General features: G+C 44.3%; 1 protein-coding gene and 1 long non-coding RNA gene across 3 annotated transcripts in view; one reads left to right on the forward strand and one right to left on the reverse strand.

Moving 5' to 3' along the window:
* The window catches only part of LOC144989566 (uncharacterized), a 368,718-nt gene that overhangs the window by 6,281 nt on the left and 335,348 nt on the right, over positions 1-27,089 (forward strand). The window lies entirely within an intron of this gene.
* Positions 8,442-27,089, reverse strand: part of LOC144989137 (uncharacterized) — a 35,924-nt gene continuing 17,276 nt past the window's right edge. Inside the window, exons 17-27 of one of the 2 annotated variants that reach the window (XM_078941221.1) lie at positions 27,048-27,071; positions 26,836-26,889; positions 26,693-26,710; positions 23,110-23,133; positions 14,163-14,213; positions 10,469-10,492; positions 10,314-10,370; positions 10,177-10,200; positions 9,953-10,012; positions 9,608-9,631; positions 8,442-9,517 (exon numbers count right to left, since the gene is read on the reverse strand). In XM_078941221.1, the coding sequence (XP_078797347.1) occupies positions 9,453-9,517; positions 9,608-9,631; positions 9,953-10,012; positions 10,177-10,200; positions 10,314-10,370; positions 10,469-10,492; positions 14,163-14,213; positions 23,110-23,133; positions 26,693-26,710; positions 26,836-26,889; positions 27,048-27,071 (425 nt within the window). In that variant the 3' untranslated portion in view covers positions 8,442-9,452. Of the gene's footprint in view, positions 9,518-9,607; positions 10,013-10,176; positions 10,201-10,313; positions 10,371-10,468; positions 10,493-14,162; positions 14,214-23,109; positions 23,134-26,692; positions 26,711-26,835; positions 26,890-27,047; positions 27,072-27,089 lie in introns of both variants that reach the window. The other variant, XR_013653288.1, reaches the window with a different exon arrangement.

Raw genomic sequence — 27,089 nt, forward strand, 5'->3', positions numbered from 1 at the left:
TTAGAACATGAGGGTTTCCTGTCAGAACATGAGGGTTTCCTGTTAGAACATGAGGGTTTCCTGTCAGAACATGAGGGTTTCCTGTCAGAACATGAGGGTTTCCTGTCAGAACATGAGGGTTTCCTGTCAGAACATGAGGGTTTCCTGTCAGAACATGAGGGTTTCCTGTCAGAACATGAGAGTTTCCTGTCAGAACATGAGGGTTTCCTGTCAGAACATGAGGGTTTCCTGTCAGAACATGAGGGTTTCCTGTTAGAACATGAGGGTTTCCTGTTAGAACATGAGGGTTTCCTGTTAGAACATGAGGGTTTCCTGTCAGAACATGAGGGTTTCCTGTCAAAACATGAGGGTTTCCTGTCAGAACATGCAGGACTTCCTGTCAGAACATGAAGGTTTCCTGTTAGAACATGAGGGTTTCCTGTCAGAACATGAAGGTTTCCTGTTAGAACATGAGGGTTTCCTGTCAGAACTTGAAAGTTTCCTGTTAGAACATGAGGGTTTCCTGTCAGAACATGAGGGTTTCCTGTCAGAACATGAGGGTTTCCTGTCAGAACATGAGGGTTTCCTGTCAGAACATGAGGGTTTCCTGTCAGAACATGAGGGTTTCCTGTTAGAACATGAGGGTTTCCTGTCAGAACATGCAGGACTTCCTGTCAGAACATGAGGGTTTCCTGTCAGAACATGAGGGTTTCCTGTTAGAACATGATGGTTTCCTGTCAGAACATGAGGGTTTCCTGTCAGAACATGAGGGTTTCCTGTCAGAACATGAGGGTTTCCTGTTAGAACATGAGGGTTTCTTGTCAGAACATGAGGGTTTCCTGTCAGAACATGAGGGTTTCCTGTCAGAACATGAGGGTTTCCTGTTAGAACATGAGGGTTTCCTGTCAGAACATGAGGGTTTCCTGTCAAAACATGAGGGTTTCCTGTTAGAACATGCAGGACTTCCTGTCAGAACATGAGGGTTTCCTGTCAGAACATGCAGGACTTCCTGTCAGAACATGAAGGTTTCCTGTTAGAACATGAGGGTTTCCTGTCAGAACATGAGGGTTTCCTGTTAGAACATGAAGGTTTCCTGTCAGAACATGCAGGACTTCCTGTCAGAACATGCAGGACTTCCTGTCAGAACATGAAAGTTTCCTGTTAGAAAATGAGGGTTTCCTGTTAGAACATGAAGGGTTTCCTCCATTTCAGGAAGTACAACTCCACAGTCAGGCTCTTCCGGGAGCTCAGCACTCTCCCAATCACCATCTGATCCTGGAGATCCTTTCCATTCAGGGAGACAACAGAAAACAGGAAATGCTCATTTCAGCAGAAATCAATGCAAATGTTTCCATGTTGTCTTCTTCCATAAACTCCTTTGACTGCTGCATGAATGTTTTATCGTCTCACCAACATGTTGGTTTCTATTGACAGACGCCAACAGCATGAAAGCAGGTTCTAAACTAGAACCATCTGAAGAAAATGATGAACAGTTTCTGACCAATGATGTTTGAATTCCTCAAAGACTGAATGTGGATCAGGATTTAGAAGAATAATCAGCAAACTACAGCTGTTAGTGATTAGAAAGCTGATGGTCAGTTTGGCAGAACAAACAGCTGCAGAATAATGTTTCTGGAAGTCTGTTGAAGTCTGTCACTCTGTCCAGATTTAGTGAGTGACCGCTACACCACAGCTGCTCAGGGGGAGACCACCTTCTGTCCTTAGCAAACATGTCCAGATCTGCCTGGAGCCCAGGATGAAGATGTGGAGAACATCCTCAGACCTGCTGCTGACTGCAGTCCAAACATCTCTACTCTGAAACAAAGAAATCCACAGTTTTACATTTTCTTTTCCTCAAACAAATGGCAGCATTTATTCAAATCCATTAAACTAGTAGGTTCACATACCAAAACCCAACAGCAAGCTGTGATTGTGGAGACTCTACCCTGAGATGAAACCAGCTCTTCCTGTGTGTCAAACATGAAACGTTCAATGTCCAGCTGTTCTCCACCCTGATGGGGTGACACGCCCACTCTGACACCCACAGGACAACAGAACTCAGGATTCTCCCTCAAACCTAAAGGGTACCTTGATGGTAAACCATAAAGTTCAGATGCTCTGGAAAACAGGAAAAGGCTGTTTCTGCTTTGGTATTTGTGGCAGCATTCAGATACCAAACCTGTAGAAAACCACAAAGAAACCATATTCCATCCTGACAGGATGATGGAACAGGTTCTCATTGGAAAAAGGTTGTAAACCAGTCTGTTATGAAATGACTGATCCTACAATAATGAAAAGCAGCAGAATGACTGATTCTGGATAGAAAGTCCACCAATAGAAACCATCTTCACTGAAGCAGGCCAGCAGCTTCATGGAGGCCTTGTTATGCCTTCCATCCACAGTGACTGTACTAGACCTTGGAAGGATTACTTTGTAGTACTCTCAAAGTACTGATGGTTCCTCATTCCTCATTGAGTAGTTCTTGGAGCAGCTCAGATGCTAGGAACTCGACCAGAAACCTTCTGCAGACCTAGAACCAGAAGAGCTGAGCAGCTACCTCCAAGGAGACTCTAAGGTTAGACCTTCTAGAGTCCTTCCTGAGTGGATGGGACCAGTATTTATGAAACACGTGAGCAACGGAGGACAATCCTGGGACACCACACCAAGCTGCCGTCTTCTTGACTCTGTAGGAAGTGAACCGGAAACCAAACTGAACTGTTTGGGAGGAGAATCTGTTCACAGAAAGACGGATTTGTGAGACCATTGCATCATCTGTTTAGAATCAGGGGTGACTGAGATCCTGCATGTTCTCTAGACCTCTTTGCTCCGTCTTCTCAGGATTACCTGGTCAGGTGTGTCCGACCAATCTGAAGCATGATGGGAAAAGGGGAGGCTGGAATGGAGGGCCCTCTTTTGGAGTTTCTGTCCCTCCTTTCCTGCTTCTAATGGACTCAACACACCTGCTCTATGGACCAAGAACCACAAGGAGATCTGGAGAACAGGCAGGATGTCAGCCTTCAAGGCGTGGAGGTAGACTCCTCTGGTTTAGACGATGGTTTTTAGGTTTTAGGTTGGACTGGCTGGAATCTAGTCCATCCCAGCAGTTCTTGGAGGATAAATGGATGATGGAAATAACCTGAAGTCATCATCATCTTTGCTACAGAAGTGTCTCAGGATGAATATAATCATTCAGATTTACATGTAGGAGACTTTGTGTCTTCAATAGTCACATATTCTTTGCACATTGGCTGCTGGAAACACACTAGCGTCCAGACATTTGCTTTTCTAAGGGCTGGGATTCAAATGTCAAATCTGTCTAACTATGGATTCTACTTCCTGGATTTTGTTCTTTTTCTCTCAACATTTCATGTTCATTTGCCTCTATCTTTCATGTGATGTCATAAATGCTCATGTTGATGAATGTAGGGCTCTAAAGTCCAAACGCCTGTTTTGGTGTTTTTACAGAAGTCCATCCAGAACCGGAGATCCACTGCACTTCTGGAACTTCCACTCATCTTAAAGAGGGAACCTCAAACTTCCTCAGGTTCTCAGAGGAATGTTTGAAACCCACCCAGTATGATGACACATGATGACATGTAAAGGATGTGACCCCTATGTAGTGGTGTGTAGATTAGATCAGATCCATTCATGTCATTGTCTCATGAACAATGACATGAATGGATCTCTGTGGTCAGTGCTTCATTCATTCAGTCTCTGAAAGATAACAGAAAGTTATACAACATTGGAGACAGTCACACAAACACACTCCTCCATGACTCACTGAAAAGTGCATTTCATGGTGTGTTTTGTGTCTTGGTGACGTCTTTAACAAACCCTGCAGATCAAAGAAATACTACAACATTTATCTACTTTACCATCAGTGGATGAGATATTTTAAACTCACTGATGTTCCTTTGGACTTCAGACTGAGGATGCTGGCAGTAATGAAGCAGTGTGTGTTGGACCAAACCCCCACAGAGCAGAATGCTCCAGAACATGCTGAGTGATCCTGGAGGAGAACATCGCTTTGTACTAAATGACTCTGCAGTCCTGATGGAACCACTTCACTGCCTCAACACTGAGCATCCAGAGGAGCTGAAGGACGGCTTCAGGTTCCTCCAGAAGGTCCTGGATCTCTGCTGGGTTTGTGGACCGGGACAAACGGCTTCAGAGCTCAATGTAGAGACGTTCTTCTAGTTTGAGCGCTGGACAGGAAATGACTTTAGAAAGACATTTTTTCACAAGTGATTGAGATAGTCTTTAATCCAAAGGTGTGTTGTTTTCATAGTTTATGGTATTTCTCATTGCTTATTGCTCTGACCGACTTCTGCATTGAAGAAGCTGACTCATCCGGAAAAACTTCAAGTTGACTCAACTTCAAATAATTTATAACCTGACTGCCTTAACATTTGAATTTGAGATAACAAAACATTTCTACTCATTTGAAATCAATGATAGTTTTTCCAACGTCAAAGTTCAAGTTCACATAACTTATTGATTTGTTGTTAATATTGATAAAGACATATAGTTTGTTGTTTGTTGTCAGTTTTCAGTCTGGCTAAGACATTTTAATGGAGTTTGAATTTAGATGTTAGTTGACATGACTTAAGAAATTAGTTAGACTTCATCAGAAACTTAGCTGAGAATACTTGGCTTCCTTAGATGATGTAATAAAAATATTTGTTCATTTAACTTAAAAAAACATTTCCTTATCAAAGCGAAAAGTGATATAAACTTGATTTTATACGTTTGGGAAACAAATCAATCATGCTGTGGGACGTCCATGAAGGTCTGATGAAGGAAGGGTCACGTCTCTCTCAAGAAGGCTGAAATGCACACACATGTGCGTTTCCATGGACTGTCCATAGAAATGCACATACATGTGCGTTTCCATGGACTGTCCATAGAAATGCACATACATGTGCGTTTCCATGGACTGTCCATAGAAATGCACATACATGTGCGTTTCTATGGACTGTCCATAGAAATGCACATGTATGTGCGTTTCCATGGAGTGTCCATAGAAATGCAAATACATGTGCGTTTCCATGGACTGTCCATAGAAATGCACATACATGTGCGTTTCCATGGACTGTCCATAGAAATGCACATACATGTGCGTTTCCATGGACTGTCCATAGAAATGAACACACATGTGCGTTTCCGTGGACTGTCCATAGAAAGCAGACGGCGTGTTGCAGAGGCCGGGGTGACCGTAGCTTCATCCAGGTCAGACCTGCAGGCCGTGTCCCACAGCTGCTGCCTACATTTCCACGTATGACAGTTCAGTCTGTGGTGATTCATGCCTGATCATTCATACGTGTTCCTGCCGCTGGTGGGGGTCCACAAACGTCCATCCAGGGTTTCAGCCGACGGCTCTTTACAGGAATTCAGTTTAGAGCTGTTCACCATTTAAGAATGGTTGATAATTACACGTATGTATGTGTATTTTATGCCATTTCTGTGAGATCTGCACACAAACTAGTGTCTTTCAGTGAGCGTTCATGTCTGTCTAACAGACTCTTCACGCATGAACCACTGATGTAGAACTTTTAGATCACGGATGCGGCGCACATGTCACCTTCAGACTACATCACTGACACATGAATCACTGATGAATTACAGATAAGCAGCTCAATAATCACACGTTCATGCTGGTTCACGTGTTCTTTGCGTGTTTATTCCTACTTCTTCTGTGGTTTTAACGTGTTTCATTCATGATACATATGTGAAAACTTTGTCCACATTTCTACACAACATGCACACATGTACACAGAGGCTGTGGGACACGGCCCACCGTTCAACCATGACAGAAAGCCACCATGGAAAACTGGATCTTCCTCCAAGGATCCACCGTCTGGACGAGCTCCAACCGAACGTCCATCAGGGGTTTTAGGGTTCTGGAGCCTGCAGTACCGCAGCAGAACCACCAGATGTCAGCAGAGGTCAGCAGAACAGCTGACTGACTGTGGAAACACTTTTGACCAAATGGAAACACATCTGGACAGAAACTGTTCATTCAGTTCTTCCTCTCCAGAAACTGAGCCTCATCTTTGTTGGTTTTGCTCTTTCACGCCAACATTTGGAAAAACTTGACTCATTTGATAACAACCATCTATGTGACTATGAATTATTCTATGAACACATTATGTATGGACATTTTACACACTTAATGCAGAGAACATTTATGTTGTTAATTAATTAAAAAACAGTGTTTTTCATAAAGAAATAATTCTGTATGTAAATAGTATTAAATCCTGCACTAACAAAAAGCTGTTAGAACAGTAGAAACATGGTTTCTATTGAGACTTTAACAGATTCCTTTGCCTTTATTACTTTAGTTTTATCATTTTAACCTGTTTTATATTGATGTTATTTAGGCTTTTTGACATTTCTGTTCATTTCTCTGGTAAATGTGATCATGTTGTCTTTTGCACACAGTGTGGAGTGTTCATGTTTTGTATGTGCAACATTTGTTAATAAAGTTTATTTTAGAAGAAGACGAACAGCTGATGGTGTCCCGGTGGCTGAGCGGTTGGGTTCTGCAGGATGGGTTCTGGTCAGCGGTTCTTCATTCTGCTGTGAACTTCAGCCTCAGACGGAGGTTTGATTCCTGTGTGCTCAGACTTTTCTCCTTGATGCCACGTCCAGATCAGAGCTGAGAATAACAGACTGCTGTTAACTTTATCAGCATGAATGGACTTTAAATATGTAGTTGTAGATTTAGATAAGTTAATTCTTCTCTAAGAGTTCTGGTAAATCGCCTGTCCGTCCTGGGGGAGGATCCCTCCTCCATGTGGACACCCCTGAGGTTTCTTCATTTTTTTCTGGAATCTGTTTTTCCTTACAGAGAAGGGGGGTCTAAGGGCAGGGATGCCAGTATAGCTTAGATCAGGGGTCTCAAACTCAATTTACCTGGTGTGGCATTATGGTTTCCCCGGTGAATGCCGCCAGCAGAAAACTAAAACCAAAAGCACAGGACTCTCCGACACAGGAAACCGAGACTGTGCTTTTAAAGAAATAGACAACTTTTATTTGAAATTGTTAAAATTCCTATTCTAAAAGATACCCAAAAGAGTCACTAAACCAGCCCACAAGTCAGCTGCACCCAGCTGTGCGCTCTGTTGCAGTGCACCCGGCTCAATGCCACACCCCTTGCATCCAGTGGCCGTAGCCGACGCCAGTCCTAGGTGGTGGGACACTGGGCCTGGTTGTGCCTGGGGCGATGGACTCGCTCCAATAGCTGTTAATCCTGCTGTGTCACACCGCTCGCCAGTGCGTGGATGGACAGCAGTCACTGACACTCTGTATGGAGCACACACACACACGATTCCCAAAAATGCCGGCCGTGGCACCGCTCTTGGACCACGGTGCACCAGGTTGGGCAGAGCAGGGATGAAACAAACAATGGAAACCAAAACAGCGGCACCTGCTCCCACAGCTCAAGAGGACTCTGCACAGGAGTTGCATGAGCGGCCAAACACTGCCTGCGATCCGGCTATGGTTAGGGCCCTACACACAGCCAAAGGCGGCGGCTGCTGCTGCTGCTGCTGCTGCTGCTGCTGCTGCTGCTGCTGCTGCTGCTGCTGCTGCTGCTGCTGCTGCTGCTGCTGCTGCTGCTGCTGCTGCTGCTGCTGCTGCTGCTGCTGCTGCTGCTGCTGCTGCTGCTGCTGCTGCTGCTGCTGCTGCTGCTGCTGCTGCTGCACCTTCCACCTGGAAGCAGCAGGTCTCTGCCTGAAGCTCTACTGACAGGCTTTTATCAGCCCTCTGCTGATGAAGCAGCTGGTGTGCCAGGTGATCTCAATCAAGTGGCCCTCTGCCTGCCACACCGGGGGCCACAGAAGGCAGGGTCTAGCTGAGGGAGGGCCGCAACTTCACACAGTGTGTGTGTGTGTGTGTGAGTGAGTGTGTGTGTGGGAGCCAGTAAACTTGTATGGAACATGTACTATACTATTAACCATATTATTAACTGTTTTCTGTACAAAATGTACTCATAAAACTCTCATTCAAATAAAATATGTAAATAAAATAATACGTAAATAAAGCAGTCATACATTTCTGTTCATTTATTCTTCTATATCTGCTGTTTTCTCACTTAAACATCCTTATTAACACAGTTCAGTAACACTGTTGAATTATAACTGTTAAACACAGAAGAAGACTCCAATTCTACAGTTCTGTAAATCCGTCCATGGATCTTCTCTTGTCTTCTTAGTGATGGACACTTGGCAGCTCTTCCTCCCAAACAGCTGAGACCCTCAGAGTGGATGAAGATGATTGATGGACTGGACTTGGACTTATTCAAATTGAAGGTGGAAACGTCAGAGAGGATCTGCTCCCTATTTTGAATCTGTGTTGACATTTTTTTTAACTTTTTAAACCACAAACCAATAAAAGAAAAACAAAATTCAGAAACCATTTTGTGATTTTTTATCTTATGACTTTTTGCACATTTCAAAGCATTTCTTATGAAGCGTTTATTGGTAGATTAGTTTCCAGGATAAGGACGTTTAGATGGTGTTCAGGGATTCACAGTTCCACATGTGAGAATGGGTGTGGTCTACAAACACACAATAATATCACCACACAGAAATGAAGTCGTAGAAAAGTTACAAATATTCCAAAAGTATCTCAGAGGAGAAACTGTAACATTGTTTCCTCTGTAACATGTCATCAGTTAGTAGAAAATACTTGATCCAGACGTAGTAACAGAACAAACATGAGTATCCAGAACTAGTTTCAACCACATGTGAACAGAATGAAGGACACAAACTGATTTCTGGCTTCCTGCTGGACTCTGGCACAGACCTGGAACCACCACAACCAGTGTGAGGTTCAGTGCCTTGCTCAAGGACACTTTGACACCTGGACCCCACTTCTATGATTCAGTGCAGGAAGAAGTTATAAAAGACCCAGACCAGTTTCCTACTAGATCTGTTTTCATACATCAGAATGAATACACTTTGGGTTTTTCTGCAGCTAAACAACAAACTCGGACATTTTCTCTAAAAAAGAAGCAGCTTTTTTTAACTTTTTGCACAAACCTTCATGAGTTTTATAAACATGTAGATAAATGATGGTAGGAAGCATTTCAGTCACTAAACTTCAACATAGTAGAAAAACATTCAAGCAGAGCATTCAAAGCATCTCAATGAAGGTCAACGCTGGCCTGGAAACCTTTTTCTACCTTCAGGAAGGCCATCAGTGATTGACAGGAACTTTGACCTGTGACCTTACAGTCAGAGGTGGACCGCTCTACCACAGTGGCTGCTAAAGCTATGATATGAGAAACACAACAGCATGCAGAGTGATATAAATGTTTGACACTTTTCTAAATATAGTAGAGAGACGTTCATGTTCATGTTTGTCTGTAAGGCAGCAGAACAAATGTTGATGCAGACAAAGTTGTTCCAGCAGAGATGCAGATTATAGATCCATGGATCAACATCAAAGACTTCCTGTTCTGCAGAAGATCACACTGGAACTACAGCTTCAAATCTGGAAGATGAAATCAGAGGATCTGCAGCCTCAGGTCTTCCTGTGATCAGAAATGAGACATAGATTCATGTTCAGCAAGTTCTATAGAGGAAGATGTGTAGAATCTAGAACACTAGAGTGTTCCACTCACCATTCAGAGACCCTTGTTCTTTTTCTGTGAACACAGAGAAAGAAGGTCGTCAATGGCGTTTTTGAGAATTCACTGTTTTACTGAAACTAGAGACTCATCTCTACCATCAGAAATAGAACAGACAGAAAGAAGAACATGTGAATACTTGACAATGATTTTAATTGGATTTGGTAACCACTTCTCCTCTTTAGTCGACTCCAGCAAATTGGTGGGGAGAGGGGAAACAGTTTAGATAAAATAATAGTTTAGATATAAAAGTGATGACAAAGATGGGTAGAGCACATGGACACACCTGAACAGCATAAACTGTTAAACTGTTTCTGTAAAGAAGATTCATGATCTCACCTTCATCCACCCTTCTTACATCCCTTTTGTTGATGATCATTGTTGAAATCCTCTTTTGAACTGTTAAAAAAAACCCAGAGTTAATTCATGGAAACAATCAATTATAAGAACTAAATTTTTGACTATATGAATGTATTCTTTTCACAGCTGGAGGCTGTAAAACTGTAGTCAGTGACAGAAATGAATCAAAGTTCAGTTTGTTTCCAGACTAAAGTTGTTCTCACCATCCAGGAGTGCTTGATAGTCATCTATAAAAGCAAAGACAGAAGATCAGCAATAACACGAATCTCTAAACAGGTTCAGAGCAGACAGTCTGATGATGATTTATAATCATGTTTCTGTAGAAGATTCTAGATCTCACCTGCAGACAGCTTTAGTGCATTTTTGTCTCTTAAAATCCCCCAAATCCTCTGCTGAACTATTTGAAAAACCAAAGAATTAACTTCTAGTAACAGTCAGTCATAACTGAAAGTTTACATCCTGTTCAGTTTGTTTCCAGACGAGATATGTTCTCACCATCCTTGAGTTTTTGGTCTATATCTGTGAAAACAAAGACAGAAGATCAGCAATCACACAATCTGAAATCATGAATGATTTCTGTTCAGCCTGTGATTTAAACAGCGCCTGCTGCTGATTTACACTCATGTTTCCTAATGTTAATTCCTCATATAAACAACCCCAAAGCCGTGTATTTTTTCCACTCACACATTTCTAAGTGATCCTCTAGAAACCTGTTAGCCCCTCCCAATCCACGGAAACAAGCTGGTTTTCATTAGCTGATGGAGACCAGTGAGGAACCGCCCCTTCCAGGAAGAGCCAGCACCTCCAGCACCACCCCCAGGCTAAGACACACGCCCACTTTTTCCATGCAGCAAAAACAGTCGTTTTGTTGCTTTATGCTGCTTCCTCTTGATTCACCCTCCCACCCACCCCTAACCCCTGGCATCCCTCTCTCCCTTGCCCTTCTTTTCTTTTCCGTCCACCATTACAGATATGAGTAAGATGAATAAAGTTTAGTCTAAACTACAAAAGGGGTTTATTCAGACATACCTTTGGTTTGTCTGAAGATGAATAACCCCTCTTGTTAAAGTAAAATATGTCCAACACAAGAGGCCCTCAGCTCTCATCTGCCTGCCCAGCTGTTGGACAGGACAAGTTAAAAAAAAGTGTTTCTTTCATCTCTGAGCAGACTGACTCCAGATCAGTTATCCACGTTTGTGCCTCTGCTCTCTGTATTTTGATTTAGCAGTTTTTGAAGAATATCTTTTCTTAAATCTGCATTGTCGTCTTCCAAATTCTTCTGGACTTTGCTCTTGAATTCATTAAGCTCTTGTTTGATGTTGTGTTTGAAGTCCTTCAGTTCTTTCTAGAATGAAGTTAGTGCTTGGAGTAGAGTCTGTTGCTAGCGGCTACATTTTCTGCTAGCATGGCTTCTTCTCCGTGGTTTTCCTCGTTTTCAGTTTTGTTGAGCTTTGCCTGTATTTTTCTGACTTCTTGAGGTTTTGCCTCATGACATAATCAATTGAAAACAGTTTTGTCTTTTAATTACTTGGTAGGAAGCCCTTTCTCTGCCAAGCTATCAGAGCTCTCCACTATGTGTCTATCAGAGAGCAGGACCTTTATTTCTGACCGTAAGTTAGACTTCCTCTGTTTAACAGAAACCTGGCAGCATCCAAATGACTTCTCAACTCAACGACTCCACCCCTCCCGGCTTTGTTTACATTTGCAAAGCACGTTGCACGGGTCGTGGGGGAGGTCTCTATGTATTGGAAAGTCCTGCCGATTGAGATTCCGTCCTTCAGCTCCATGGAATGCATTGCCTGCATGCTTCCTGGCCCCACCCCAACTGTTCTGGCTGTGGTTTATCGCCCTCCCAAGACAAACTCTGACTTTTTAAATGAACTTGGAACTCTTCTCTCCCACCTCTCATCCCTCTCACCCAATGTCATAATGATGGGTGATTTTAATGTTCACTTTGACAATAGCCTTCTTCCTTTCACCAGAGACTTCAGCTCATGTTTAGACAGCCTTAACTTCACCCAGCATGTCAGTTCTCCTACCCACTCTAAAGGACATATTCTAGATTTAGTTTGCTGCTCTGGATTAACCCCCACTACAGTCCCTGACTAAAGTCTTGTCCCTTATCCATTTTGTAGAAACAAAAGCGTATAACCTCACTGTTAATGAATCCGTTGGTTTTAGAAATGTCTCATATGAAAGCTAAAACCCTCCCAAATTATGTTCAATATACTAAAATAAAATTGCTTCACTGAAGAAAGATTGATCATTTAATGAACACAGGTCACATTTTGGCAAGACAAAAGTTTTGTTGTCTACAGAGAGTATTGTGAAAATGTAACAAATAATTTACTCCAAAAACAAAAATATGTAGCATAACATCAGTGAATGAAGTAGTGCTACTGTGAGATCCATATTTAATATCTAGTATGACTTCCATGAGCTTGAAGGACAGCATCTATGCGGTTTGACAATGATTCCTACAATTTCTGGATGAAGTCATCAGGAATAGCAAAGAAAGCAGTCTTCCATGCCTCCCAGAGTTCATCCAGATTCTTTGGTTTGGTCTTCCATGCTTCCTCTTTCATTCTACCCCAGACATTTTCAATGATGTTCATGTCTGGTGACTGGGCTGGCCGGTCCTGGAGCACCTTGATCTTCTTGGCCTTGAGGCACTTTGATGTAGAGATGGAAGTATGCCATGGAGCCCCATCCTGCTGCAGAATTGGACCCTTTTTATGGTTGGGAATGTAGGAGGTAGCTAATACTTCTTGATATTTTAGGCTATTGATATTGCCTTCCACCCTGCAAATGTTTCACACACCCCCATACTGGATGGAACCCCAGACCACCAAACTTAACTGTTTTCTGGTTGAATCTTGGGTCCATGCGGGCTCCAGTTGGTCTCCTGTGATGTAATTTAACTGAAGACTCGTCTGAGAAATCCACCTTCTGCCATTTTTCCAGCGTCCATTCTTTCAGCAGGCCGTGGGCCTTGGCAAATGCCACACGTTTGTTCAATTGCCTTTTGTTTGGTGCTGGTTTCTGGGCACTGATTGGACCATGGAGGCCATTTTGAGACAGAATTCTACAAACTGTTCTGGTTGACACAGGGACTTGAGGTGACCAGGCCTGGTGGAGCTCTGCTGCAGTGGAAAAGGGGCTGGCCTTGGATTTTCCAACCAACAAACGGTCCTCCCCAGCAGTTGTGGGCTTGTCAAAAACATCTCCAGACTCTTCAAATCTTTTTCTTATTCTTTGTACTTGACGCTGAGACACATTGAAGGTGTCAGCCACCTCAGCAGTGGATCTGGTCTTCAGCCTCTTGATAATCAACGCTTTGGTCTCAGGGTGAATCTTAGGCATGATGTCAGAGGTCAAGTTGCAGTTGATGTGAAGGCCTGGTGGGCTGGGGTTCTTTTTAGACACACCCACTAATTGATTGATCAGTAATTGATCACAGGTGAGGCTGTAATCTAGGATGGGGTGCATCATATGACAAGGCGACAAAACTTTGTCTTGCCAAAATGTGACCTGTGTCCATTAAATGATCAATCTTTCAATCTTTTGTCAGGGACTGTAACTGCTCTGCTGATGAAATCCATGTATCTGATCATTTTCTTATGTCTTTTAACATCGCTATCACTTTGGTAAATGACATACTTATATACTGCTTTCTACCCTCTTTTGAAGGCCCGAAGCGCTTTAGTCACATTCACCCAGTCACACACACATTCACACACTGGTGGCGGCTCCACTGCCAAACACAGAGCTACCACCAGAGGCAAGGTGGGGTTCAGTGTCTTGCCCAAGGACGCATCGACTCATGGGCGTGCAAGGCGGGAATCAAACCTGTAATCTCGACCGCCCTACCGCTGCACCACGGCCGCCCCATTTGTGGCATTTGTGCTTTTTTATAAACATGAAAAGAGATGCATCCTAAGTTTTCACTGCATCCTACATCAGGAGGCGCTTTGTGCTCAGATGAGTGGCGAGCAGCTTGGCGAGGTGATGACCATGACCGTAAGGTTGCAGGTTCGATTCCCGCCTTGCACACCCATGTGTCGAAGTGTCCTTGGGCAAGACACTGAACCCCACCTTGCCTCTGAAGTCATGAATGATTTCTGTGATTTAAACAGCGTCTGGTGCTGGTTTACACTAATGTTTCTGTAGAGAGGATTCAAGATCTCACCTCTATACGGCAGTGCAGAAGATGTTATATCTGAAATTCTCCTGGCAAGTCCTGTTGGAGAAACCAAAACAGAGTTAGCTCGTCATCTCCAAGTTGAGTTCAGATCTCATGGACCAGGTTTGAGTTTCATCTTTTCATCAGACATGTTTCTGACAACTGCTGCTTCTTTTTGGCTTGAAATAATGGCGGGCATCGTGATTATTGAGCGTGTGGTCACGACCTCAGTTGTGAGAAGACGATAAAAGACAAATTGAAGTGGTCTTGGCTGAAGGAAAAAGATTTTTAAAGTAGTCTAGTTCCAATACATTTTGTGTAAAATAATCTCAAAACCAAATTTTGAAATCATTTCAGTTTTATTATTTTGAATACATTTCTTCATCTAATTTATTTGAATTTCCTAATTACCATGATTTACTTCAGGTTTGCTCAAAAACACATTATTGACATCAATTATAAGTATTTGGTGGTTTGGACCCACACTCCCTTAAAAAAGAATGTTTACAATGTTTAACTTTGTTTGTTTGTTTTGATATTTCCCAGATTACTTAGTTTTGGTGTTAAAGAATTGATGTATTATGTTATGGACTGGAACGAGAACACCACCCTGCTCAGTAAAAAATGTCAATCCAGGATGTACTTCCTGCGAAGGCTGGCCTCTTTTAGCTTCTCAGTGTGTTTTATCAAACAGTGATTGAAAGTGCTCTGCTGTGTGCTGTGGTGTGCTGGTGCGGCACAAGCAAGAGAAACCTGACCCGACTAAACAAGATCATCAGGAGGGCTAGCTCTGTTGTGGGACTGAAGTTAGCCACAGTGGAGGAGGTGGCTGAACAACGAACATTGTCCAGACTTCAGGCAATTATGAACAATGTTACACACCCTCTGCATGACGCCTTCAGTGAAAGGAAGAGCAGCTTCAGCAGCAGACTATTATCACAACGCTGCACCACGGACAGACTTAGAAAGTCCTTTGTCCCACGAGCCATCAGACTGCACAACACTCTGTGTTGAGAGCTTTTACTCAGATTCAGGTTCAAGGTTTTATTGCCGTTTGCACATGCGGTACATCGGAATTTTTCTTTGGCATCTCTCATGTCAGGGTAAGTTAAAAAGGATAAAAAATTTGAAAAAAAAAATAAAAATAAATAGAATAAAGTTAAAAGTCAAAACTAGACAACAAATGTACAAGCTGTATAAAAAATATAAACATGAGTAAAATATGAACATGAATATTACAGCGACCCAGTCTGTACAGAAGAATTATTGCACATATTATTGTTTATTGCACTTAGTAATTTAGTCCAGTCTTCCCTCTCTGGTGTCCTTTGCCAGTATTCTGATTGCTGTTGGGAAGAAGCTGTCATGGAAGCGTGTGGTGTGCGAGTGGAAGCGTGTGGTGTGCGCGTGGCAGCGTGTGGTGTGTGCGTGGAAGCGTGTGGTGTGCGCGTGGAAGCGTGTGGTGTGTGCGTGGAAGCCTGTGATGTGTGCGTGGAAGCCTGTGGTGTGTGCGTGGAAGCGTGTGGTGTGCGAGTGGAAGCGTGTGGTGTGCGCGTGGCAGCGTGTGGTGTGTGCGTGGAAGCGTGTGGTGTGCGCGTGGAAGCGTGTGGTGTGCGCGTGGAAGCGTGTGGTGTGCGAGTGGAAGCGTGTGGTGTGCGCGTGGCAGCGTGTGGTGTGTGCGTGGAAGCGTGTGGTGTGCGAGTGGAAGCGTGTGGTGTGCGCGTGGAAGCGTGTGGTGTGTGCGTGGAAGCCTGTGGTGTGCGAGTGGAAGCCTGTGGTGTGCGCGTGGAAGCGTGTGGTGTGCGAGTGGAAGCGTGTGGTGTGCGCGTGGCAGCGTGTGGTGTGCGCGTGGAAGCGTGTGGTGTGTGCGTGGAAGCCTGTGATGTGTGCGTGGAAGCCTGTGATGTGTGCGTGGAAGCGTGTGGTGTGCGCGTGGAAGCCTGTGGTGTGCGCGTGGAAGCGTGTGGTGTGCGCGTGGAAGCGTGTGGTGTGCGAGTGGAAGCGTGTGGTGTGCGCGTGGCAGCGTGTGGTGTGCGCGTGGAAGCGTGTGGTGTGCGAGTGGAAGCGTGTGGTGTGCGCGTGGCAGCGTGTGGTGTGCGCGTGGAAGCGTGTGGTGTGTGCGTGGAAGCCTGTGATGTGTGCGTGGAAGCCTGTGATGTGTGCGTGGAAGCGTGTGGTGTGCGCGTGGAAGCCTGTGGTGTGTGCGTGGAAGCGTGTGGTGTGTGAGTGGAAGCCTGTGGTGTGTGCGTGGAAGCCTGTGGTGTGCGCGTGGAAGCGTGTGGTGTGTGTGTGGAAGCCTGTGGTGTGTGCGTGGAAGCGTGTGGTGTGTGCGTGGAAGCGTGTGGTGTGCGCGTGGAAGCCTGTGGTGTGTGCGTGGCAGCGTGTGGTGTGTGCGTGGAAGCCTGTGATGTGTGCGTGGAAGCGTGTGGTGTGTGCGTGGAAGCGTGTGGTGTGCGCGTGGCAGCGTGTGGTGTGTGCGTGGAAGCCTGTGATGTGTGCGTGGAAGCGTGTGGTGTGTGCGTGGAAGCGTGTGGTGTGCGAGTGGAAGCGTGTGGTGTGCGCGTGGAAGCGTGTGGTGTGCGAGTGGAAGCCTGTGGTGTGTGCGTGGAAGCCTGTGATGTGTGCGTGGAAGCCTGTGATGTGTGCGTGGAAGTGTGTGGTGTGCGCGTGGCAGCGTGTGGTGTGCGTGTGGAAGCCTGTGGTGTGCGAGTGGAAGCGTGTGGTGTGTGCGTGGAAGCCTGTGATGTGTGCGTGGAAGCGTGTGGTGTGCGCGTGGCAGCGTGTGGTGTGCGTGTGGAAGCCTGTGGTGTGTGCGTGGAAGCCTGTGATGTGTGCGTGGAAGCGTGTGGTGTGCGAGTGGAAGCGTGTGGTGTGCGTGTGGAAGCGTGTGGTGTGTGTGTGGAAGCGTGTGGTGTGTGTGTGGAAGCCTGTGGTGTGTGCGTGGAAGCGTGTGGTGTAGGGTTGGGCGATGTCCCTTAAATTGGCCGTTGACGATGTTTGATGTCAACCATCGGGATGGACGATGACATCGTCGGGGGGGGGGGTATGTTTACATTTTTCGTTCTTATATAATTGCTATTCGTTTTTTTGCTTTTTTCATTTTATTTCCCAACTAATGACTAATCCGCGATGATCCAGTATAAACTGAGGGAAGTGACTTTAACAAAAAAAGTAACAAACAAAATAGAAAAGAAGTAGTCCGCTCCCGCACTTCCGGGGGAGTGCGGACTTACAGCTTTGTGTTTGATGGGAAGGGGGGGGGGGTACGTGAGCGGTATGTGTGGGAGATTTAAGACTGCGATCCGTCCCGCAGCTCTAGGGGTACAAGCAACCGAACTCAGAACCGGGTCTAAAAGTGTGTGTCTGAGCTGAGCTCGGATCGTCAGCACACACACAGCGGTTTGAGCTTCAAAGCAGAAATGTCGCTCAGTCCTTAGAAAACATTCAAACAATCACGTGGATTTGTGTTTCCTGTCGTGTCCCGACTAAATAAAGGCTGATGTTATTCTTACATGTTTACGTGCAGCCAGCAAGCAGCACCACACAAAGCTAATGTTGTTAGCCCGTGTTAGCATACTGCTAATCCTGGCTTCGTTCAGAAAAAGCACTGACCACACGGATTAAAATTCAAACGATGAGCGAACAGGTGTTTCATAATAACCGTAACATTATTAAAAGCACGTTTAGAAGATCATCTCGTATTTTACCGAGCTGACATGTCAATGTATATAGTCGCTCGGCGCTGTTTAACATTGTTTTCCACACGTGTGTGCGTGGAAGCGTGTGGTGTGTGCGTGGAAGCGTGTGGTGTGTGCGTGGAAGCCTGTGGTGTGTGCGTGGAAGCCTGTGGTGTGCGCGTGGAAGCGTGTGGTGTGCGAGTGGAAGCGTGCGGTGTGCGCGTGGCAGCGTGTGGTGTGTGCGTGGAAGCCTGTGGTGTGTGCGTGGAAGCGTGTGGTGTGTGCGTGGAAGCGTGTGGTGTGTGCGTGGAAGCGTGTGGTGTGTGGAAGCGTGTGGTGTGTGCGTGGAAGCGTGTGGTGTGTGCGTGGAAGCCTGTGATGTGTGCGTGGAAGCGTGTGGTGTGTGCGTGGAAGCGTGTGGTGTGTGCGTGGAAGCGTGTGGTGTGCGCGTGGAAGCGTGTGGTGTGCGCGTGGAAGCGTGTGGTGTGCGCGTGGAAGCGTGTGGTGTGTGCGTGGAAGCGTGTGGTGTGTGCGTGGAAGCGTGTGGTGTGGATGCTTTCAGGCCTGCGGCGTCTGAGGTTGTGGTCTGAGTCCACACATTGGATCAGTGAGCAGGGTGGTGTCTGTCTCTGATGATCTTAGAGACTCTCCTCCTGCAGCTCTGTTCATAGATGGTGTCCATGGATGGAAGGTTGCTGCCTATAATGTTTCCAGCTGTGTTAACGACCCTCTGCAGCATCTTCTTCTCTTTCATGGTGGTGTTACCAAACCAGGCTGTTAGCCGCTGGTGAGGATGCTTTCCAGAAGCCCCCTGTAGGCTTGGGTGAGGGTCCGGCGCTTGAGACCAACCTTCTTCAGTGGCCTGATGAAGTACAGCCTCTGCTGGGCTTTCTTCACTGTGGCAACAGTGAAGAAAGCCCAGCAGAGGCTGCTAGTAATCTGCAGACCCAGGAACCGGTGGCAGTCGCTCCACCACAGTCCCGTTGATGATTAGCGGCTGATATGGCGGTGCTTTCCTTCTGTAGTCCACAATTAGTTCTTGTGTTTTTCCTACACTGAGAACAAGGTCGTTGTCCTCTCCGTAGATGGTGATCCTGAGCACCAGGTCTCTGTATGCAGACTCGTCCCCTCCTCTGATGAGGCCGAGGACGGTTGTGTCGTCTGCATACTTAATGATGATGTTGTTGGAGTCGGGGGAGGTGCAGTCGTAGGTGTAAAGTGAGAAGAGCTTTGGACTGAGGCAGCACCCCTGTGGTGTACCGGTGCTGACTGTCAGCTCAGCAGAAACCTTCTTTCCCATCCTCACCACCTGTGGTCGGTCAGTGAGAAAGTCAAGGATCCAGTTTCTGGTGGGTGTTGGTATTCCCAGATCTGCGAGTTTATCAGTCAGCTTCAGGGGCCTGATGGTGTTGAAGGCAGAGCTGTAGTCCAGGAACAGAATCCGGGCGTACGTGTTCTTGGTGTCCAGATGTTGCAGGGTGGAGTGAAGTGCCAGTGCCACCGCATCTTCTGCTGATCTGTTGGGGCGGTAGGCGAACTGGTGGGGGTCTACTGATTCGTCGACCAAGGAGTTGATGTGGGACAGAACCAGCTTTTCCAGACATTTCATTGCTGCAGGGGTGAGAGCCACAGGTCTAAGGTCGTTCATCGCTGCGACGTGTGTTTTCTTCGGGACCGGCACGATCACAGAGGACTTGAAGATACGGGGCACTGTTTCCTGCAATAGCGAGAGGTTGAAGATGCCTGTGTAGACCTCTGCTAGCTGCTCCGCACAGGCTTTCAGAACCCTTGGTGAAACGTGGTCCGGTCCCGTCGCCTTGTGTGGGTTCACCTGCTTCAGGGCCCTGAGGACCTGTGTGTGAGTCACCTGCAGCGCTGCCTCTTCTGGGGCCCAGGAGGTCTTTTGGGGGACCGCTTTGTTGTTCTGGTCGAACCTTGCGTAGAAGCTGTTAAGGCTGTCCGGCGGGATATTATCCTGGAACTCTGATCTGCTGGTGTTGTTTGTCTTGTAGTTGGTGATGGATTTGATCCCCTGCCACAGGCTTCTTGTGTTGGTTTCCCTGTGGCAGCTCTCAATTTTCTGGCTGTAGCTTCTTTTGGCAGCTTTGATGGACTTCTGGAGGTCATAGCGAGCGTGTTTGTATGCTGTGCTGTCTCCAGATTTTAAGGCTGCACGCCGTTTGTATATTTTTATGCGAACGTCTGTGTTGAACCAGGGCTTTTGGTTAGGGAAGATGCAGATGGTCCGAGTTGGAATCCGGATGGAGGTGCACCAGTCTATGTAGCTGCTTACTGTGTCCGTGTATTCATCAATGTTTGGTGAAGCTGCTTTGAGTATGCTCATGTCTGTGGCCTCCAAGCAGCCTTTCAGTTCTTCCACAGCTTTGTCAGTCCACGTCATAACAGTCCTGGTTGTGATGATGGGATCTGCTTTAAGCCTCCTGGTGTATGTGGGCTAAAGCAGGATGGCTAAGTGATCGCTCTTTCCGAGGTGAGGCTCGGCGGTGGCAGCATATGCGTTTTTGATGTTGCTGTAACATTTATCCAGAATGTTTTTTCCCCTGGTGGGGAAATCAATAAATTGGTGGAATTTTGGAAGACTTTTCCGGAGATCACAGTGATTGAAATCTCCTAGGATCACAAATGCAGCTTCAGGGTAGTTGTTCTCATGCCTGCTGATCATGTTGTGCAGCTCCTGGAGTGCAGCTGCCTCGTTAGCTGAGGGGGGAATGTAAACGGTGCTCACAATGATGCACTGCAGCTCCCTCGGTAGGTAGAATGGCCTACACTTAACAGTCAGATATTCCACGTTTTCAGAGCAAGACTGTGAGATGACGGTGTTGTCGGAGCTCCAGGACTGTTTGATAAAAATCGCGGTCCCCCCGCCGCGCGTTTTGCCGCATTCAGCGGCGCCGCGATCGGCTCTGTAAACACTGAACCCGGCCGGTGTTATGGCCTCGTCGGGGGTCCCTTGTCCGAGCCACGTCTCACAGAGACAAAAGATGGAGCAGTCCTGGATGTGTCGCTGTGTAGCCAACCTGCTGATGAGATCGTCCATCTTGTTCGCCAGAAATTTTGTACGTTGGCGAGGAGAATGATCGGGAGTGTTAGCCTCCCGCGGCTAGCCAGCCGGCGTAGCCTACGTGCAGTCCCTCCCCGTCTTCCGCGCTTGCGAGGCGGCAGCTCGATTCTGGGAGACGATCCTGCTGCGGCCTGTTGTGGTGAGATTCCAGCGTGGGGGTGAAGCTCCGGGTGGAGGTTCAGGATATTTGTGTCGAAATATCCTCTGTGATTAGTTTGTTCTAGCCGTAATAGGGCTTCCCGGTCGTACTTGATGTAAGCTAACACTTTGTAGACATTACGAGACAGAAACACATCTAACAAAAAGAAAACAAAACAAAACCTGACTGTGAGAGTAGCGCGATGTCGCACACTGGGGGCGCCATCTTACTCTTGCTTTTGATTAAGCTGAATTTCTGGGAAACTTGACATGTTGTTAGGAATTGCTCATACTTGCTTTTATTCTTTTTATCCTTTTATGTTTTTATCTATTTATTGTGTTTTTATTTGTTTTAGGAACGATTGTGTTTTTAAGTATGGGCAGCTGGCCACTTAAAATTTCCTTCGGGATTATTAAAGTCTATCCAGACAGACCCGACAGACAGACAGTTTAAAGCAGATCCCATATTTTGATGTAATTATAGTTTGAGAAAACAGTGCAAGTGGATGTTGTACATCAGTCATTTCTAAAGCAGAAATCGTTCAAATAAATGAGGTACTTTCATAGAATATCATAGTTATTGGTGTTCTTTTTGCAATTTAAGGCTTTGATGTTACTATATTTTAGCAATTGTATGTTTTGCAGCTTTAAGGAAAAGCTTAGATTGTAGGATTGTGTAACTTTGAGCAATTATCCAAATTCTTTTTCAGGACCAGCAAGTCCTTAATGGCAAGTCAAACTAGGGGTTTGAATGACAAATCATGATGCTCCAATTAGTCTTAGTTTCTTGATTAAGAAGTGAATAACTAGCTGCCAGAATGCACCAGAATGCATCTAAGACCATGGATTTTTCAAAATTTACTCTCGCTCAAAGAAAAGTTCACGGACTTTTTTCCTTGCCTGACTTTCATCACTGGCGTTCTCCTTAGCCAAGTGGCATGTGTGAATGCTTTATGAACACTTTTTGACTCAAGTTGTCTGCCTGAGTTAAGTTCAAGCTGGTGGGACTGGCTAGCGGTTGTACGCAATCTGTATGTTCTTAACAGGATTCAGACGAAACAAAGGGGACAAACATGCCGGATTTACAGCAGCAAAGAAAGTTTAATAAAAGGTATTGATTTGGAGACAGCGATGTTGTTACACACTGATGGAGCGTTCGACATAAGTGGTTATCCGTTTGTCCAAGACAACCAGATTTCATGGAGGACAACCAAAATGAACCTGATGGTTGTCCGTGTGACAACCTGATCTTTTATTCAACATTTTGGTATTTTTCCATTATTTCTCAAGTTTCAAGGTTTCGCTTTTGGCAACCTCTGAATTGAGACGTATGCAGCAAATTCTTTCAACTGACAAACCAAGTGCGCCCATGTTAGCAAATCATTTCTATTTGTACATGAACCCTTTTCAATAAAGATTACCGGTATTCAAATACGTGTTGAACAACAATACCTGGTGCGACCGCTAGAGGTCTTCAAAAATACACAAAAATAATTTGTTTCAAGTTTTTGGCAATACTTTGTGTAACCAGATGCTTCGATATTTAGTAAAATGTTTGATTTTAATATTTAAAGACTATTTCAAATGTCCATCATAAGAGGCAGTTGATATCAGATGTAAAGAAGAAATAAAGATATAAGTCCTGATATCAGAGTAGGTTTCGTCGCTGTCGAATACTGGTATCCAAGGACAACCAAAAATTAAGGAGGACAACCAAGTTTATTGGCAACCATTTTTCCCCACTTATTTCTAACACTGCTGATGCTATGCTATGCTAACTAGCTAGCCTACTTAGCTGTTCCATGTGCTGCCTCTGCATTCATGTGTGTACTGAAGGTGGACACTTTCCTTGAAATACACACAAAATACAACACTTGCTGTAGTGTTGTAGGGAGAGGAGTGTTTTCTGGACAATAATACGGCTATAATTGCGTGTTTGTGTGTGTATGTCTTCGCAGGTCAGTGTGTGGTGTGGCTCTTTGACTCTCACACTGAAAAAAATCAGCTCTTGGTGTCAAACTTGTTCACCACCACTGATCTAAAGTGTTCAACTCACCATATGAACGAACACGTTCTTCATCTGTGAAAACAAAGACAGGAGATCAGCAATCAAACAATTTAAACTCAAGAATGTTGTCTGTTCAAAGTTCAGTGTCTGTTTAATGTTTGTATAGGATAGGATAGAAAAACGCCAAAGAATCATTTTTGAAGTGAAAAGAAAACTCCGTCTATGACAGCCAGTTTCCATGGTAACCATTGTTTAGATCAGTGTTTTTCAACCTTTTCTGAGCCACGGCACACTTTCTCCTTGACAAAAAATCCCGCAACACACCAGCATCCAAAAATGTAAAAAAAGGAGAATCTCAGTCTGTATTGGTCTACAGTCCCTACACAGTCTTCCATGCATTTTTGTGATAATTGCGGCAGAAAAAGCTGGAAGTTGTAGCTGTTTTTTCTACAAGATGTAATAAAAATTAAGTTAGTTTTCAGTAATAATTTTCAACTAAATTATTTTAAGTTTTACCCTGGTCATTATTTTTCCCTTCAGTTTATTAACATGCAATTTTATGTAACCTCACAAAAACCAAATATATTCTTTCTAAATAGTGATTTATTTGTTTTATCAGAATTAGAATCCTTGTCATTGTTCACAAGAGGCTTGTTACAACGACATTACTGGTGCTCTCCAGTTGCTTGAGCAAAGTTAAATGGGTTACATACATGTTTAGAATGAAATAGAAAATATCTTGAACTATGGATATATACATTGATTCAACTCACATGTATTGCACATAACTTTTTTATTGTATTTCCAGACTGTTAATATTGCACATGATTGTTATACAGATGTTACAGTTTTTTTTATTTTGAGGTTCACATTTTGTTCAGGAAGTGGGATTCACATTTGTTTAGGAGGTTGACTGCTCTGGGAAAAAACTGTTCTTGAGTCTATTGGTTCGAGCTCTGTGTGTTCTGTACCGCCGGCCTGACAGCAGCAGTTGGAACAGGTGGTGGTTGGGATGGTGGGAGTCCTTGATGATTTATTTGGCGCTGCCTAAAGCCCATCGAAGTCAAAGGCTCTCACGCGCGCTCCTGTGGCACGCGCTCAGTCCTCTTAAACACGCACGCGCCCTGACACAGAAACACATACTCATTCTACAACGCCTGTATAGTTAGTTCATTAGTTGGTTGTTACTGTTATTTGTTAATAAAGAATACTGCGTTGTAATTATTACTTGTACCGATTTATTCATTCATTTGCGACGCGGTCGCCGGAGGATTTTGTTTACAGAGGAGGCGGCCGCAAGGGGGGGGGGTCTGACCGCGACTCCTTCTTAATCATCTTCTCCGTGGAGAAGACGGGGTTTCTTAATTTTATTAAAACCTTAGAGCCCAGATATGAGCTGTATTGTTAATCCTTTAGAAAATGGTGCTACTGTCAAGGTGAATGTTTGTCTCCTTTTAGTCTAGACTACTATGGAGTGATATTTCTGCCACCACGTTGCACACAAAACTTTCTAAGTTGAACACAAAACTTTCTAAGTTTTTTGCTCAAAAATTGTTTTTTTTGCTTTCAAAAACTTTTTTTTGCTTTCAAAAACGTTTTTTGCGTTTGCAAAACACATTTTTTCGCGTGCGTTCTGTCAAATCTCGCTTTTGTCCTATCTTTGATTTTGCTGACTACTTTGAGCGCGACTTAGCGTGATATGACTGCCACTGGCATCGCCAAAAAGAAATTCGCATGCGTTGTGTGTCATCTCACTTTTTTCCTATCTTTGCTGTGTTAAGTTTCGGTTTGACGTCACCAAGCTGCCATCACACAGCTGCTGATTGGTCCAGATTCTAACCAATCAAGTGTCTCTGTCTCATATTGACGGCACGCCGAGGCAGATATGGATTTTAGACTTTGTGTCGGTGTTCGTACAGGGTTCTGCCGTTTTCAACGATTCTGGCCCGTTTCTCTCAAAGTAAAACCCAGAAGGAGCAGCAAAGCAGCTAAAATCAAACAGAGTTTAGTATTTATTCATGTCAGTGCAGTGATGAACGTGTTTAAAATGTCTGCAGCAGAAAAAAACATGTCCAGGATTTTAGCCCTAGTAGTACCTCATGCTGTGTCCACTGAGGGCCTCTGCATGTCAAACCTGGCAAAGAAGTGGTTTAGCTCTCCTGCCAGTGAGGCATCTACTCCAGTGAGCACTGCATCTGGACCAGCCCGGCAGCCTAGCTTCGGCTTCCTCTCTCTCCTCCGCCTTCGTCGCCTGCCGGGTGGGCTGACTATCCACACACATCTAGGTAGCCTTGCCATTTCCTCTGGGATGTTGTGGCACAGCTGAAAGTTCTTTTTACCGGCTGAGTGTGTCTCAGACCGAGGTCTATCAGGTACTGGCATTGGTAGATAATTCGGTGCACCAAAATACCGAAAGTAAACTAAATGCATACAACAACAAAAAAAGCCATGCTTTATATAGAATATATACATTTTACACAAAAACACTATGATTATATTTATGTTGTCTGTAGTTACACAAAAAGTGAACATGTTGAAGTTTTATTAGTTTTTCTCTTGTCTTAATCAAAGATGAAGATTTGATTTCAAACAACAGATTGTTGGAACAACATTAAAGCAAAAGTGTTTGTCTATAGCAGGGGTAAAAATGTGGAATTCCCAGGAGAATCAGTTAAAAAGTTGTCAAAATATTATTCAATTTAAACGCATGTATAAAGCTAAACAAATTAGTTTGTACAAACTTGACTGTTGAATGGAATGTTTGGAATGTATGTATTAAATGAATGGAATGTATTTACTGTGTAGTGGAACTGTATATTGTCAAATCTGAGCACAGGTGATGGTGTGAGAAATGTAAATAGGATAAAATGTTTAAAAGGGAGCAGATAATTATAAGAATTGTATTCTTCAATTCTGCTCCCTTCCAATCATGAAAGGAACAAATAAATAAATGAATTAAATGAAAGAAAAAGTATTTGAAAAATTGAACAAAAATGTTTTATTTCTTTTTAGATGATTAAATAGTTTCATTTTAGTTTAATTGTGTCTGTTATTCACTTCATCTTAATCCTGTTTCTTAAATGTTGTTCTTACTTTATCTTCAGTTTAACATCTAAAATAATCCAGACGTTCTTAGAAAAGTGTTTCAGTCAGAAAGATGACTTGGACCAAACTCTGGGATGTTTGGTTGTAAAGAAACACAAACCTGGAAGGAGAACTAAACTGTTGACCTCTGACCTCTGATTTCATCAAGAAGATTGTAATACTGTTGTGTGTTTGTTGTGGTTTAAGACATTTAACAGGGAAGAGAGACGCTGTCACTTTAACCCAATGCATCATGGGAGATGTAGTGATGTCAGACAGACTCTCTTCTCTGAGCTTCATGGTTTTGTTCACTTGTTCCACGGTCTGACACCGGATTCTGTGGAAAGCTACACCGCTAAAGACGAGCTTTAGCTGGTATTTCTGTTGGAACTGAGAGACTTTATGAGCAGAATCAGAACAAGGAAGTGAAGACTTTAACCAGTTCTGATTGGTCAATGTTTTACACCAGGACACTCTGGAGGAGTTCTAGCCCTTAGAAGGTTGTAATTGTTCATGATAGAAATGAGTAACTCAAGTTTCAACTCACCATTGGTCGACCTCCGTTCTGTAAACAACAAAATAGAAGATCAGCAATCAAATAATCTGAACTCATGAATGTTTTCTGTGATTTAAAAATAATCTGCTGCTGGTTTACACTCATGTTTCTGTTAAAAAGATTCATGATCTCACCTTGATCCATAATTCTTTCTTTTTTTACGATGATTGTGGAAATCTTCTGAGCAACTGTTTAAAACCCCAAAACAGAGTTAATTCATGGAAACAATCAGTTGTTCCTACTAAAATGTTGACTATTGAATGCATCATTCTTTTCACAGCTGGAGGCTGTAAAACTGTAGTCAGTGACAGAAATGAATCAAAGTTCAGTCTAAAGTTGTTCTCACCATCCAGGAGATTGTTAAAGTCATCTATAAAAACAAAGACAG

This window comes from Oryzias latipes, chromosome 2 (assembly GCF_053564925.1).
Source record: "Oryzias latipes strain Hd-rR chromosome 2, Olatipes_Hd-rR_3.1".
NCBI lineage: Eukaryota > Metazoa > Chordata > Actinopteri > Beloniformes > Adrianichthyidae > Oryzias > Oryzias latipes.